The sequence below is a fragment of the Thermobia domestica genome, chromosome 13 (genome assembly GCF_964235325.1).
Source record: "Thermobia domestica chromosome 13, izTheDome1.hap1.1, whole genome shotgun sequence".
Lineage (NCBI taxonomy): Eukaryota > Metazoa > Arthropoda > Insecta > Zygentoma > Lepismatidae > Thermobia > Thermobia domestica.
Genome location: NC_137466.1, coordinates 31,480,828 through 31,497,996, shown reverse-complemented (window position 1 = coordinate 31,497,996; position 17,169 = coordinate 31,480,828). Strand labels below are relative to the sequence as shown.

At 37.9% G+C, this 17,169-nt stretch overlaps 1 protein-coding gene across 2 annotated transcripts in view; it reads left to right on the top strand.

The window, feature by feature from the left end:
- The window catches only part of LOC145668077 (degenerin mec-4-like), a 95,621-nt gene extending 93,491 nt beyond the window's left edge, over nucleotides 1–2,130 (top strand). For both annotated transcript variants that reach the window (XM_081735585.1, XM_081735584.1), the window contains one exon: nucleotides 1,529–2,130. In XM_081735585.1, coding sequence (XP_081591711.1) covers nucleotides 1,529–1,966 — 438 coding nt within the window. In that variant the 3' untranslated portion in view covers nucleotides 1,967–2,130. The remainder of the gene's footprint in view (nucleotides 1–1,528) is intronic.
- Nucleotides 2,131–17,169: the final 15,039 nt, after the last annotated feature.

Here is a 17,169-nt window from a genome sequence, read left to right as displayed (position 1 = left end):
GCAAGATTACTATGCATTTCGTTTTGCATATCCAATCTTTATCTTGGTCTTGTATCGATGTTCTTGGGCTTGGTGAAATGAAATGAAATATTCAGTTTAAGGTCCCTCGATTCTGCACCGAGGCTAAGGGAGATGGTGATTATGAGAAATGTATAAAATGGTGGAATAAGAAAGTGGCAGGAAACAGGATAACCCGAGAAAACCCACTACACGGCGTTTCTTCACCACAAAGCCCATTTAGTGCAAGCTGGGATCGAACCATAGGCACCACGCACCAGAGGTGAATTCTCTACCACTGAACCACCGCGGCCCCGCTTGGGCTTGGTCTTCCATATCCAATCAACCTTGCTTAAACAACTTCTAGTTTTGTTCTAAGTTCAGACTTCATATTGGCGTGGATATTAATGTTACAGTCGATTGGCAAAATCAATCTTCCACATTTAAAATTAAAGTACACACAAGTACAAAAATAAGCACTTAGCATAAAAACACTAGCTGCAAGTTTTCAAAGTAGATTTATGGTTTCTACAAAATCAATTTAAAATTGCTATTTTTAATTAGGCAGCTAGTGAAAAACAGCAGCTTTGGACTCCAGCCGAGTTTAAGCTCAACCTAAACTCAGTTGACCGAACAGATCTGACCCGACCCGAACTGACCCGAGTGACCTGACCCGACCCATTTGAGAGCACTAGTCGTAGCTTAAAATCAGTTTGAAGAAACCACTCTGGTAAAACTCGGTGCCTTGCAATGCAAGGAATTGACGCTCTACCTATGCATTGTTTTGGAAGTGACGTCCTGAGAGTGCGGTTTTCAATGCAGAGGACAGGTGAAAGTCCAATGAGGTAAGATCGGGGCGGTAGACTGGGAGATCCGATGCGACGAATCTGATTTTGTGTGAGCCTTGCTGAGTGTAGTTTTGCGTTGTCGTGCAAGTGCACAATACCTTCAGTCAAGAGCCTTGGTCTCTTTCGTCGAGTGGTGAACTTGAGTTTGGTGAGGGTGTCACAGTAGCGTGACGCATTGATGGTTCCTTTATAGAAGAAATCAAGGAGAATCACATCTTTCGTGTCCAGAACCCTGTGGCCATAACCTTTTCTGCGGAGGGTGACACTTTTGAAATTTTCCTCGCTGGTGAGCTGGGATGCTTCTACGTCATTGAAGCAGCCATGGTTCCTGGGGTAAAGCGGTGCACCTATGTCTCATCACCTATGATGATTCTGGACAGGAACTCATTTCTCTGGAGCGCGTAGCGCATCAAGTGATCGAGGCTGATTCCCATTCTTGTACTCTTGTGATCCGGGGTCAGGTTTCTCGACACTCATCTTGCAGACACATGTACGAAAATGCTTTGTTTACATGTACGACAATTACGTAAGTTCTATATTTTAAAGTACTTGCAGAATCCTCATTCAGACTGAATTATTTAACCTTAGTTAAATAAACAGAATGATAATTTCTGAGAAATAATTAGAAACTATAGTCATGTACATTATTTAATGTTTTATATAGTTTACTTCTTGTTTTTCAGTGTATTAAGAACTGTATCAGAAAGATTTTGGCAAAAGAGGTTGGATGTAATGCACCATGGTTTAAGATTCATGGAGTGCCACCTTGTAGAAATTACACTGTTAAGCGTTTTATATCAGTTTACACTAACTTAATATCAGATTATGAAAAAAATTGCTCCTGTGTCCGGCCTTGTAAGATGACAAAATACTACATATCCAGTCTCTATAAGGACGTGATAATGGAAAGTTACATAGAAAAATATAGTTTAGTTGAGATTCGTGTGAAAGCGGAACTGGTGCAACATATTGAGGAAACCCTAACGTACGATGGCTCCCAGCTTCTTTCTGATGTGGGAGGAACTCTGGGATTTCTGTTCGGCATATCTATTGTGAATTCATTGCATTTCATGGTACGTTATTTACAAACTTTGTACCGGAGGGTCAGAAAGCGGTTTTAAACATAGCACAAAATGTACTTGTTAGTAACAGTATTTCATTCAGTTTAAGCATTTTTGTGTACATAGGATATATGAATGTTATTTATATAAACACTATATATTAAATTTACTACATAGAACACTATAAATTAAATTTATATATTATTCCCTTGTGATTCTTATTTAAGTTAATGCGATACAACGTGACTAGGTACGCCGAAATCCTTATAAATGAAACGCTTAGCATTCATTCGAGATCTGACACTCTCACAAAGGTGTCCAATTTAGAAAGACTGAGGCAGACACCAGTACATTCTCAGTATTTCCAGGGAACATTAAGGGGAAAGAAATAAGTTTGAACTAATCGAAGAAAGAGAAAAAGTGAACTACCTGAAATATAGTTTAAAAAGGAATTATGTGGTATGTGAAGTAATAGCTGATTCGCTTAACGGTAAGGTAAATTTTCATTTTTTTGTGTGTGGTTATGTAATTTGTGAATTTTTACTATGAATCATGTAATACTAAAATACTAAAATCTATGACTTGGATGAGCCAGTGTAACCAAGAAGACTCACAAATTATCTCGTCTAGAAAATGAGAGAGATTTGTTTGTCGCCTTGTCTCTAAATTGAACATACACTTCTCGTCTCACTCTTTATTTGAGCATACATCTCTCGCCTCGTTTCTGAGACGACACGAAAAATTTCTGTATCGTGGTCAACATTACATTTGCACTTCTCCAAATATTACATTTCTAAGTCATCTTTTATGCCACTTGTTTTCCTTTGCTTGATTCATAAAGTGTTTAAAAGATCAGCTGAATTTAAATATTCCTCTATGAAGTATAATTTCTTCCTAATCAGATATGCTGTGCTTTTAAATGAACATTTTTCTCTAAGCGCTTAAACATGATACAAAGATTTTAGAAAGATCTATAGCTTAAATGTTATTAACCTACTATTCTGTTTAAACTTCTTTGTCAGAAATATATATTTTTTTTAAAAAAAATGATATGTATGTTTCTTATTACTATTATCCTCTCGACAATAATGGTCTTAATTTGATCTAAGTTCTACGTCTGTCTGTCTGTCTGTCTGTCTCTCTGTCTCTCTCTCTCTCTCTGTCTCTTCTTAGCAGTCAACGAGTATCGTTTAAAATCATTTCTGTAAAATTTCGTTTTTTTTTTTTTTTTTTTTTTTTAATCTCTGGTGTTGAGCTGGCTAACTCTACCCAGCATACTGCGCCTGTGGCCTGTTTGTCAGTGTTTTATGTGACATCACTTGCTACGACGAAGGCCTTTTGAGACGACCACTGTATAGGACTAGACTTCCAGTTTAGAAAGTGGAATTTGAATTTTTTGTTTCGTCTGTAGACTGCCTAAGGCAAAGCAATTGAAGGGTGAGAACACATCCTTGTGTTCCTATATTTATCCAAGGACGAGCCGACAAACTTTACTTTACTCCGGGAAGGTCGAAGGTTTATGTTTACTCCAGATAACACAGCTGAAGCATAGTGTCTGATTTCCCGGCAAGTAATCCTCATTGTTGAAAAACGCAGGAATGCGTCGTAATTCTTTGTGTGCCAGAAGCTTTGATTAGAATGACACCTATGTGGCTTGAAATCGAGTAATAACTACAGAAAACACGAACAACCGATTCAGAAAACTAAATAATGTAGCTAATATGCTACAGGGGCAGCTTTATTCACACGCATTGCATAAACGATGGGAACACATTCACTCCAGTGGCATTCTTACTGAAGCCACGAAATTCAAGTGAAAGAGGCAAGTGAAAGTGGCATTCTTTAAAAACATTCAAATAGTACTGATATTCCTGCAAGACTCTTGCGCAAGAGTCTTGGTCTTGGTCTTGGTCTTGCAGGTATGGTCTTGGTCTTGGTCTTGCACACCTTGGTTTTGGTCTTGGTCTTGCATCGGGATTCCTGGTCTTGGCCTTGCATGCAAGACTCTTGCAAACACTGCAAGACCAAGACTCTTGCGCTCATCACTAGTTACCACTTAGGAAGAACTCCAATGGAAACATTTGAGATTTTGAAAAAGACTTATGGGCATACTTAATTACATTTCCCTTGTCATGCTTTTGAATACCGTTAAGAGGTTTACAAAGGAAGTCTGTGGAGGTCTATACAGGTCTATCAGAATAACTGAAATGACTGATAAAATTAGGAATATATTTTTGAGTGGCTGAAATGCAAGTTTCAGTGATATTAGATTTCGTGAGGAAGAACAAGGAGACTCTTTTACATAGTACAGTGTAATAACAGTACACTTTTTGATAATGTTTATCTCCACCTCCCAGAAAGCAATGACAAGGACCTTAATATCATTACAGCCCAGGATTCTTAGAAATCATTCCATGATGACTGGATCACGCAAAGCTGTGTTGACGAAGGAGCTGTCTTGACAAAACTACTTTGAATTTATCCATTTACATTTTACAGACTCAGTCTCTTTTATTAATTGCCGCACTGCGTACTAATAGTGTGGTATGTAATAGGGGAAGTGCGCACAGTACCGGACGTTACCCAGTACCGGACAGTAGTAGTAGAGTCCCTATCCGATAGATGGCAGACGTGTGCTGGTTATCATCACCATTGTGTAAGTTCAAGGTGTAGGTGAGCAAGTTGTGACTTGTATCAGGTCAGTGTGGAGCGAGATATTGGCGTGTGTAGCTGAATTGCTGCGTACGTTGGTGCTGTCTATTAAGTTTTATCTACTGTGTCGACTGTACGGATAAGTACGTGTACATTTTGTTACATATATGACTTCTCTTATTGTATAATGTACCCGAGTATGATAATAAATATTGAATTACGGAAAGTGTTACTACGTGATACGACATTATATGCTGACATGTTAATTTCCCAGTACCGGACAGTATGTATGTTCCCAGTATCGGACAAGGACACAATGTCGTCCTTACGGGAATTTTATAATAGTAGCGTTTCTCGTTTTTTTTTTTTTCAGGCAAGATGGCAAACAAGAAAAAGGGGAAGTGGGTGGAAGAGGATATGAAGAAGGCAACGCAAGCAGTCATGGAAGGGCAAATGAGTCTGAGGGTAGCAGCACGTAACTTTCTGGTACCTAAGAGCACTTTAGGGGATAGAGTGAAAGACTTGAAAATTGGAAACACAATAGAAATGACTCCTCAAATGGGCCGTTTTGATACAACATTTTCAGAAAAAATGGAGACGCAGCTTGTTAATCATCTAAAGGACTTGGACAACCAATTGCTGCCAATAAACAAAAAGGAGTTTTTGAAATTTGTTTTCGATTTAGCAGAGCAACTCAAAATTAATCATCAGTTTAATAAAGACAAAACATGTGCTGGACAGAAGTTCTACTACAGTTTCATGAAACGTCATCCTGAACTATCGTTGCGTATTCCTCAGTCGACGAGCATGCAGAGAGCTGTGGGGTTTAGTAAAAAGCACGTTGATTTATTTTTTGACAAATATGAAGAGTTACTTGCAAAGTACAACTTTAAACCTTCTAACATATTTAACTGTGATGAGACTGGAGTGTCGGTGGTTCACGATAATGCAACTAAAGTTCTGTCGCAGAAAGGAAAGAAACAGGTCGGAAAAATTACTTCAGGAGAAAGAGGCAGAAACATCACAGTATTACTCACGATTAATGCAACTGGTGATCAGTTTCTTCCCCCGTTGTTTGTCTTTCCGCGGAAAAGGATATCTGAGGAACTGAAGAAAGATGCGCCAGCGAATAGTGTTTTCATTGCTGAAGAAAGTGGATGGATGACAGCTGTGGGTTTCCGGAAATATCTTGAAATGTTTGTTGCTCGCGTGAAGCCAACAAAGAAAGACCCTGCCCTACTAATTGTTGACGGACACACTTCACACAAAGACCTTTTGGTTGTTTTGTATGCTAAAGAGAACAACATTCATATGATTAGTCTACCCCCTCACACAACGCACAGATTACAACCTTTAGACCGAGCTGTAATGAAACCGTTTAAAGCAGCCTACCACGAGGCTTGTTCTGTATGGATGAGAAAATATGTTCCCTTGAAAATTTCAGTGAAAGACGTGGCTGGTTTAGTAAACACAGCGTTTACTGCCATTTGCAGAATGGATTTAGCAAAGTCAGCTTTTAGCTGCACCGGACTTTATCCTTTGAATAGGAATGTATTTACTGACTTGGATTTCCTTCCATCAGCACATTTCTCTGTCGATTCAAATGCCAATCTCCGAAAGTCACCTTCTCCTATTCCAGAAACATCTTCAGAAACAACTTTTCCTACTTCACAGGGTGTGAAACACAGTTCTTCATTCGATCCTAGTATGCCGTCAACTTCAAGACAATTTCAGACAATAGCTCAAGAGATCTACTCAGTCACAAGCGAAACAAATAGCAAGTTAACAATGAGAAGGAACAGAAGTGAAACCAGCCAAATTCTAACATCAACGCCATACAGGAAAATATTAGAAGAGAAACGTAACAGGAAACAAAGCACAAGTGATAGAAGAAACGAAACTGAAGAGCATGCAGTTTCAAATAAACGGAGGCAACTAAACGAAAAAGTAGCTAATGAAAGCGAACAGACAGGTGCAAAGAAAAGTAAGAAAAAACTGAATTTTGATACCGGTGGCACAGATAAGTGCAGCAGTGGATCAAATGCCATCATTACTGAATGCATCATTTGTTCTGAGACAGTGGACGAAGAGTGGGTGCAGTGTATTTTGTGTCACAAATGGGCTCATGTTGCATGCACAAGTCAAGAGAATCTTGACTATTACATATGTGATCGGTGCAATTTTTTTTAGTGCTTGTTTATGTTAAGGTAGGACTAATATTCACATTTTCACACTCCTTGTTCAGTACTGGGATATTGGCTTGATATTTCTTTGCTTGTATTATTATTGTTTCTGCAACGATAACACGAGATGTGTTTTATTTACTTAAATATTTACAGAAGTGTCTTCAGACGTTTTTTTTACGTTCATATATCGTTCTATTCATGGCAAATAAAAGGAAACAAATATATTTTATGTTGTGTCCGGTACTGGGTAACGTTTTTCTGTGTGTATGAATTTGAACCTGGTTTTCATTTTCATTTTAAAAATATATGCTCTCCATTGTTATAGTTTATTTTATGTCAGCTCTTATAATACATGTCCAACTTTAATATGATTGCATTATTTTTTTGATGTATCTCTTACTTACCTCGTGGATTCGAAAAAACCTTAGGTGTCCGGTACTGTGCGCACTTCCCCTATATATCTGCCTATATCACAAGGCAATTAAAGGCAGAAGAAAATATATTTAGCTTCATTATGTCATGAAATGAAACTTTATAAATATAAATTTCATACAGTACACAGAATAAGATATACAAACTTCAGCATGTCTTGGAAACAATATCCTTTGCATCAATAGAGATAGTATTAAAGGCAAAAGACAAAATGTCTGTAGCGTAGTACGATATCCCACGAATCGCGCGTGCTTCACGTCGAATTTGTATCTTTAAATCTCCAATTCTGGCAACGATGGGTATAAATCCCCTTTACAAAATACCGCAAAAGATAACGAAATTCCTCATGCCAGAGCTTCAGGTATGACAACTGGCGAATATCGTTTCATTCCAACAAAGCAACACAACGGCACCCACTACATGGATATGTATGACTCTATTCTGATAATTGTTTCCCAGTCCCTTGATCTCCTGTTTCAGTGATTTGACTTGCCAATCCTGCTCCCTAGGTTTAAGATCTCATGATTTTATTATTTTAAGGAGTGAAAGTTTCCTATTGTTTCTTCATTTAAGACAAAAATTCGACGTCAAATGGTGGAACGTCCCATCGACGCCTTCCCTCACTGTCTACAACGTGCATAGAACATTATTTTTCAAACACGTTGAATTTTGTTCGATGTGTTATGTGCATTGTATTAAAGAGAATGTGTAAGCTTTGACTTCATTGTATAAGATTCAGATAATAAAAAGGTCCCATTGCAAATATCCGGACGTGTTGAGGGAGATGTTAGCCCTGTTTACTGTTTATATCCACATATATGTAGACCATAATAAATGTCACATTTGTTGCGCACGGGTGTAGTGTGACACGTTAGTAGAGGTTGGTTATTTATCAATGTTCCTTTCTCTCCCGTTGACTCACCAATGGAAGTGCCAGTGACCAACGTTACCAAAGAAGAACATCGGGGTGTTACACGCTTTCTTTGTGCGGAAGGTATCCAGCCAGCGGACATACACAGGATAATGTAGGGTGTGAATGATGCGAAGTGTGTTTCAGACAAAACAGTATGAAAATGGTGTCGGCGTTTTCGTGGTGGCAGGGAGACACTGACTGATGACGCGCGACCCAGGCAGTTGACGAATCGTATTCCAGATGAGACAGTTGCTGGTATTAACAATTGCATTCAAGCTGATAGACGGGTCTCCTTGAATGCATTAGTGCCAGTGGCGGATTTGACCTGGGGCCGGGGAGGCCTGTGCCCCCCAGTTTTTCAGTAACAAAAATAATTTAAGGTATTGTTTATATATTTTTGAAAGTCTTATGATTCACCTATCTTAGTCTGGTTCTGGCTCCAGTTTTACCTTCTAGATTAGCCACTGATTAGTGTTCAAGTACAGGTGTCCCATGGTAGTGTGTATGACATTCTGCGCAATAGACTTGGTTACTGGACGGTTTGTGCTCAACGGGTTTCTAAGTGTTCTTCCGAGGAACAGCGACACAACAGACTTGGAATATCACTGAACCATTTGACGTGAAATCAGAATGAGAGCGTGATTTCCTTGGAAAGATCAATGCCGGAGATAAATGCATATGCCCACCTTTTCAACCGGAATCCAAACGTGAGAGTACGCAGAGGAAGCATGCAGGGTCGAATAAACCAAAGACAATCCGTTCCACATTAGCTGTTAAGGTCATGGTGACTGTGTTCTTCGACGAGCAGCGGCCTCTGCTGTTGGAGTTCCTCCCGAAAGAAGAAACAATAAACGCCAGCAAATACTGCGATATTCTTCGTCAGCTGCGGCTAGCAATCAAAAATAAACGCCGGAGTAACCTCACAACGGGCATCATTTTATTGCAGACAATGCCTTGTCTCATATTGCCAAACAAACACAGGATCTTTTCGCGTCTTGGAAGTAGGAAGTGTTAGGCCACTGCGTATATAGTCCTGACTTAAGTATCTGTGATTTCCACGTTTTTGGGCCACTCAAGTAACACCTCCGGTGGCACTACTACGGATCGGATGAAGAAGTGCACCATGCTGTCACAGAGTGGTTCTATACTCAATTCAAGGAGTGCCTCAACAGCAATGGCACTATCCAGTAATAAAGTCAATACATGGAAATGGACCTTTTCATTTGACTGCATCTTAAATAACAAAGTTGTTACAAGTTGTCACCGTGCTTTAATTGTCTTCTGAAACTTCTAGATACAATATGGTTCATCGTGTATAATAGCATAGACTGATGTCACAAATTAAAGAGTAGATTTGTTTTCCTTAACTATTTTTTCCGCTAATGACCAATAGTTCCAGATTTGGGAACTAGGAAGCCAAGCTTTGCAACTTAGCTAAATTTTAAAAAGACAGAGAAAAGACATTTTTATATTAGATAATATATTGTAGTTAAAATGCGAAAATGTCTTTACTCTTTTTCGAAGTTACTTAACAAAACCATTCTGTTCGAAATTGTTTTCTCTACTCTTTATACAGTATTTTGTTAGGATATTTCCCTTGAGTGATTCCAAATATTGAAGTGTTAAGCATTTCTCTTTCCAAACTACTGGCTAATATAAGACTCATCCTTCCATCATATAAATACAATATTAAATCATAAGCTGGTAGGCTAATATACCTGTATATGAACTCTTTTAGATTTACTCTTTGTGCAGTAAATGTTAAAGAAAATCTGAGCTCCAGATTCAATCCATAACACGATGTAAATTTTGTTATAGCATTTCAACTAAGTGGCTCATATTATAAAAGTGGTTATTTTTTGTACTCAGTAAATATACAAAACTAACTACTTTCCATTTTTTTTAAATCGGCATAAATATATAAATGTATTCGTTATCAGACTTCCATAAGAAATGGTAGTTGGTAGGAGAACAGGGTTCATTCAAAATACAACGGAAGAAATTAAATATGTAGAAAAAAGTAAATAAGAAAAACGAAACTTTTACCTTATTGAAAAACTATGTAAAGATGGACGTTTTAAGTGATATTGTAAGACATGACTACTACTTCTACTAATATCGATCATGATTATATTCTATCAACAGGATTTCATTTCGATCTCGTGCGAGGCATCTTCTTCATAAACACAGACACTGCACTCCAGATGTATTTATCCTTAAATTGTGATTAGTCTTTTCTTTTACTAAATGACTGTTGTTTTTTGTAATTGTATTTACGAATACTGGAATTTTTAAAAATATTTTTACAGTTAATTTCAAATTAATCTATTACACTTGCTATTTAATAGATTACACCAGTGTTGCCAGACCAGTCAATTGGAAAAGCAGGAGATTCAAAGATAAAAAACAGAAGAAAGCAGTAGAGACATGCAGTGGTGGCGCTTGAATGTAAATCCGGGGGGGGGGGACAATAAAATTTGCAATTAATAAGGGCGCAGTAGTCAAAACAAGCAGTCCAGAATTCATTTCCGATTAACTACGTTGAGCAAATGAAAGGGAAAAGTCCCGATTTATATTAATGTTATTTGATACACACGTGTGTGAAGTAAAACGTAGTGAAAGAGCAAAGTGGAGTGGGAAAATGTCTTCATGCACGTAGCAATAACGTAGCTATATGGTACAGTCACACGTGATCGTGGCGTAGGACGATTTCTTGCTGACGATCGTGGAGAAATGATCTAAGCCACTCTTCCAACCCAAGTCCCAATCTAAACAGCACTTACTTGTAAATAGAAAGTAAAAAAAAAAAAAAAAAAAACGCTAATCATAATGCATAGAAATATAGAAGATGACGTACAGTTGTATTCTTTGGATTCATATTATATACAGTAGAGCTCTATATCTATATGCTCTACAGAGCTTTGTGTATTATAACAGAGAAATTTTCATCTTTTTACAGTGAATGTAAAAAGTATTCATACACCTCGGAAAATGGAAACATGTAACTTACCGCGGTGAACAAACACCACTTGAACTGAAAATTTCTACCTTATTTCTTCAAATGTAGGAAACATAACACAAAAATACACTGATATGAAACAAATTAGGATTGTAGCAAAGAAAGAAGCTACTGTTCGTGCAGGAAATTCAAAAAGGTTGTGAAAAGAAAGAAAAATCAATCAACAAAAAGTATTCATACACTTAACTTAGTGCCTTTGTTTTCGTCACATTAAGCCACTTTAGTACTTCGTAGGATATCCTTTCGCTGCTATAATAGCTTCAATGCGCTTTGGCATTGACGTTACCAAAGCCTTGGTCTTTGATGAGGGAATTATTTGCCTCTTGCAGAGCATTTTGCAAGTCTTGTTTATTCGAAATCGGTCGTTTTCTAATCTGTTTGTCAAGGTAGTCCCAAAGGTGCTCAATCGGATTAATGTCGTGGAATTGGGGAGGTGTTGGCATGTATTTTGGCGTATTGTACAAGATCCAAAGGCGTGTCTTTAAAGCGGAATGCTTTGGATCATTATCCTGCATGAATATGAAGTTTTGTCCAATGCCCATTTGTTCAGCAGATGAATGGAGATTCGATTTTAAAATATCAATGTACTGATAATGATTCATCGTACCATCTATAAAGTGCAAGGACCCTACACCAGATGCACTCATACACCCCCAAACCATGATAGAACCACCACCATGTTTCACTGTAGGTTTCAGGTTTGTTTTCGAAACTCTGTATTCTTTTGTCTCCACACCATGGTTCGCCCATCGGATAAAAAAATGTTGAATTTGCTTTCATCCGTAAATATCACACGGTTCCAGAATTCCTGTGGTGTATTTCGGTGTGCTTTGGCAAATGTTAACCTTTTCTTCCTATTGACTTCACTCACAAAATATTTTCTTCGGGCTACCCGACCATGAAAGCCATGCTTTCTCAAGTAATTGCGAATCGTAGAATGTGAGACATGCACTTCAAGTTCATTATAAAGCCCACTTGCAAACTCTGGCACACTCAGACGCGGATGCTTCCTTATTTTTCGAACTATCAATGACTGACAACGCGTATTTAGCTTCACTGGACGACCTGTTCTATGTGCATTTTTCAACGTTTTTCTCTGTCCCACTCTATCAATAATACTTTGAATAGTCCCTCTAGGTCTACGAACAATGCTTGCGATTTCAGAAAGTGACTTACACTGGTTATGCAGACGAATTATAATTCTTCGTTCCTCTGCTGTAGTTTCACGACCTTTACGCCCCATACTGCCGCACTTCCAAACTCCGCGATAATGTTGTGAACTTGAATGCACTCCAACGGAACGTAGAACAAACTAGAGTGCCTTTACAGGCCTGTCGTTCGTTTCTGTACACAGAGAGTGAGGTATTCCTGTGAGAGTTGTGGTACTGTATGAATACTTTTTGCACATAAATTTTCAGACTTTTCCATATTTTGTCTCTGTAAACCAAGGTCAAAATAGCATCTGTTGTTGTTACTTCCCCCAGCACTTCCTTTCCGGAAAACCTTTTTCTAATCGCCCAGTGAGTTGGATTTACATATTATGGAAGCGGGACAAAATCTCATTTTTTACAAAAATATTGGCTGTATGAATACTTTTTACACCCACTGTATGTGAGGAAACATTGAAAATTCAATATTAATAATAATATATTTCTTCAACTTCTCGAAGTAAGGAAAAAGCAGGAGATTGTTCACTTTTCATTTTCTTTCGCAGTTGATTAGTAGAACGGAGAAAAAGCAGGAGATCTCCTGCAAAATCAGTAGATCTGGCAACATTGGATTACACTTGCAATCCACTTCCCATTATCTGATAATGTTCATATTTAATGCAGTACCACTCCAACGGAAACAACTGCTTTTGTACATTGTTGAATACACGTATTTTTCTTGATAATTGTGCATTCAAAATTCAACATTAACATCCCTTTATTTTAAAAACAGTATTACTGTTCCAACGAGTTTTCTCCAAGCAACGGGAGACGATGATAATGGTGGAATAAAGAAAACGGACGAAGCCCATATATAGAGAGCTGGGTTCGAACTAGGGACCCCAAACACCAGATGTGAGGCTCTACCACTTTTTGAAAGAAATGTTTATTAATTAGATACCTAGTACGTTTTCATTAAGATCTTACAGATTGTTGACAGTGTATGAAAAGATTTTTTTTTCTTTTTAAACGAGGGAACTGCAGGTCAACATAAGTTGTTTGCAATCTTATGGCAGTAATATCCGACGAAACTTCTCAAAATAACATTGTTTATTGGTATCTGTACAAGATGTTCTACGTGGCATTCTAGGTAGTTATAATAACACATATATAACGTTAAGTAGTCAAAACCCATGGAGCACATACGTTTTGTAATACAAATCTTATATAGACTTAATGGAGAACAGAGTAAGTTAAATATTCTTCAAACATTGGGTGCGGAGCACCTTCTTGTAGGGCCGATTCCAGTTCTTTTAACTGCCAATTGTTACGGCTCTCATTCTGATACAGTTAATTATCATACAAATTGCATAAATCATACAAATTACATAACAATATTTCTCACCTTAATTGCTATTATATATTTATGCATGAGGTAAAATAATAAGAAACGAGTTAACAAAGTATATCTTGTGCATTTCAATAACTTCGAGCACAGTTCGTTAACACACTAACTGCCAATAAGTAGAGTATAACACATGCTAGTTTTAGGCGAGGAAGTAAGAGCATGATTCACTCATATTTTTAGTTTGCGAGCCGCGTCTTGTGCAGGCGATATCCGCTAGCATGCTTTAACCCTCGCACTACCTAGGTATTTTTGTAACGCATACTACCAGAGGGGAGGTGATTTTGTACCAGCCTGTTAGGATTAAATATATCCCGCAAAACAAACAAATTAGAAACTCTCACCAACTTTGAGTTCACCAACTTAAAATAACAAATTTATGAGATACACTAACGCTCAATTTGCACCACCACACCGTGAGGTATACGCTTTAGCTAAACATGCTGATCAATAACATACTTTTTTACAATTTTAAAGAAAGCATTAGAATAGTAATTACAAAAGAAAAAGAAAACAAAGTCCCCCTCCCCCATTAGTAGTGCGAGGGTAAACATTTATCCCTTTGGGGACCTTTGGTACACATGTGTACCATGGCGTCAGCGGGGCCAGATCTTAATTTGCATGTCTTTATCATCTAGCATCATGCTTTTAGCATCCTGCTGAAATTTAGCATAATTTAAGCAAGTTTATCAAAAAGCTGCAAAACCTGGAGATGAGAAAGAAGTAGGTCGTGGGAAGAAAAAGAACAGCAGAAATATATTCTCTCCCATTGATTCATACAGTCAGTAAACGCCGGGAGGTCATCCCTTTACCCATACCTTTAGAGAAGGGGCGTGGGAGTAAAAATAATTTAGTGTTTCTGAAAATGGACACCCTGGCTTCATGACGTTAAGGTGAAACATATAGCACACAAATGCAGGTGACTCAAAGGGCTTTCGCCATGTGTTTGACCCAGTCCACCCCAACGATGCATTTTTTTTTTTTTTTTTGGTAGCTCCACCCAGGGTTTTCTAGTCATTTGACCACGAGGTAATTTTCTTTCAAAATAAGTAAACAAACACTTTGCATACATTTATCTTCCTTTCTTCCTTTATTCTCCTTAGAAGACAAGCTTTACTGCTCTTAAAATGAAAGATTATTCAGAATAATTCCAAGCTGCGAGTCTGGTAACAACAACTGCACTAGAAGGTTGAGTTAAAAATTTGGTGCGTGAAGTATTTAGTTCTATCTTCACACTCTTGCGCTTTGCGTACTTTAAGTTATGTTATCGTATCTCAACCTCTGTTTTCTTTTCTTTAAAATCTTCTGAATTAGTAATTATGAGGATCTAGCATAATTTGACCGAATCTAGCATAATTTCGATCAGGTTTTGGAATAATTCCGAGTTCTGAGTTTGGCAACGCTGCATGGCGTCGACCTTCGAAATTTGCTTTATAAATCTCGAGTAAAGCTTTTCACACCAGGATTTTTGCATTCATTCAAGCGGGGAAGTATCAAAGAATATATTTCATGGGCATTTTGTAGTGACGCATGCGATGCCCGGGGACAGTGACGTCACAAACATGGACGAAGCAAAAAAGAAAAGAGTAAATTTTGGAGCTTTCTTTTTTTAAAAAATCCTGACACATCGCTATTAATCCTAGGATCATGGTTCGTATCTCGCTGTGTTCGTAATGAAGAAATGTTTCCCACTGTACCACTCAAATTTTCCTAATATGTACCAGGAGCGGGAATATTCCGTCCAAAGTGGGAAAGGGATTTTCAGGAGATTTTTTCCTTTTCAGGGAATTCCTCCTCTCAGGTACATGATAAGAACATGTGAGTGGTACCATTTAAAACCTAGCATCATTCGGAATAAAGTGAGATACTAACCATGAAGATTTTTCAAAAACATTCTTAATTTCCCCCCTATTACATACACATTTGTAGTCAATGTGTTGACACCGTGTGCGTGGGTTTTCTCGGGGTTCTCCCGTTTCCTCCCACTTTCTTCATTCCACCATTTCATTCATCACTCATCATCACCGTCTCCTTTAGCCTAACCGGCATAACCGTGGGACGTAAAACTCAAAGATTTCATTTCATTTCAATGTGTTGAGTAAAGTAGCTACAGTGTCATCCCTATTTGCCCTAGGATCATGATTGGTACCTCATTTTGTTCATAATGATTCTGTGTTTCCAACGGTACCACCTGTCATTTACTCGAGGAGATAAATTTTCCAAAAAGGGAATTTTTGAAAATTTGAATTTTCCACTACTTCTTTATACATTTTGGGCGAGAATTCCTCCTCTCAGGTACACGATAGGCACATGCAAGTGGTACGATTGGAAACGCTGCTTAATTACAAACAAAATTAGGTACAAAGTATAATCCTAGAATAAATAGTCTTGGTGCTAGAGTTAATTTACTAAATTTCCTTTCTCATTTTTGGATAATAATTACTAATCTATTGTTATTCAATAAGCTCTAGCGTCAAGAGTGTTCATTGTAGGATCAAGGCTCGTACCTCATTTTATTTGAAATGAAGCAACGTTATACACTGCACCATTCACGTGGTGCTAACTGGAACGTGGGTGAACAAATTCCCGAAAAAGTGTTTTCTCCTGACAAAAATCTCTTTTTCTCAATTTGAGCGGGATTTATCCACTTCTGGTACATAATAGGGAGGTTTGGGTGGTACAGTTCGAAACATTGCTTCATTACGAACACAGTGAGGTATGAACTATGATTCTACGATAAATAGTCTCGACGCAATAGCTGCTTGACTGAATGTCTAAAATTTATCTAAAGAAAAGGGAAGTCTCAAAAGGTTTATGTAATGCAAGGGGAGCCACCCCTCTGGACGAAACTCTGCAGGTAGTTTGAGAAAATCTTAAATATTTATATTTTTATTGTTGGAATAAGTTATTAGTCTATTTTCGTAATAAGACACTTTGTTCAAGAAAAATATTTTTTAGTATAGCAGTCAGTGTTAAGCCAATTATGTCATTGTAATGAACTTTCACTCTTTAATAAAAGTAGTATTTGTTTTTAAACGCATACACATATATTTTTTAAAAAATAAACTCGACCCTCTTATTTGGTTGCTTTTATTGATTTACTTGTTAATATCCATATATCTGCTCCTTGTTTAGTTAAATCTTCGGATTTCTAATTTGTGCCTTCTAGTTGCATGTATTTCTTTGTGTTAAATCTCCATGGAAACGGATTAAATCGGTGGCTCAGTGGTAGTGCGTTCACCTCTGGTGCTAGGGGTTCCGCGTTCGATCCCAGCTCCCGCCAAGTGAACCTTGTGGTGGACAAACTCCGTGTGCGTGGGTTTCATCGGGACTCTCCTCCCACTTTCTTCATTCCACCATTTCATTCATTTCTCATCATCACCATCTCCTTTAGCCTAAACGGCATAATCGTGGGACGTAAAACTGAAAACTTTCAAGATGTAGTCTTTGACGAAAATATGACTCACTTTCTTTCTCTCTCTCCTCTTAAATCCGTGAGTGTTACATA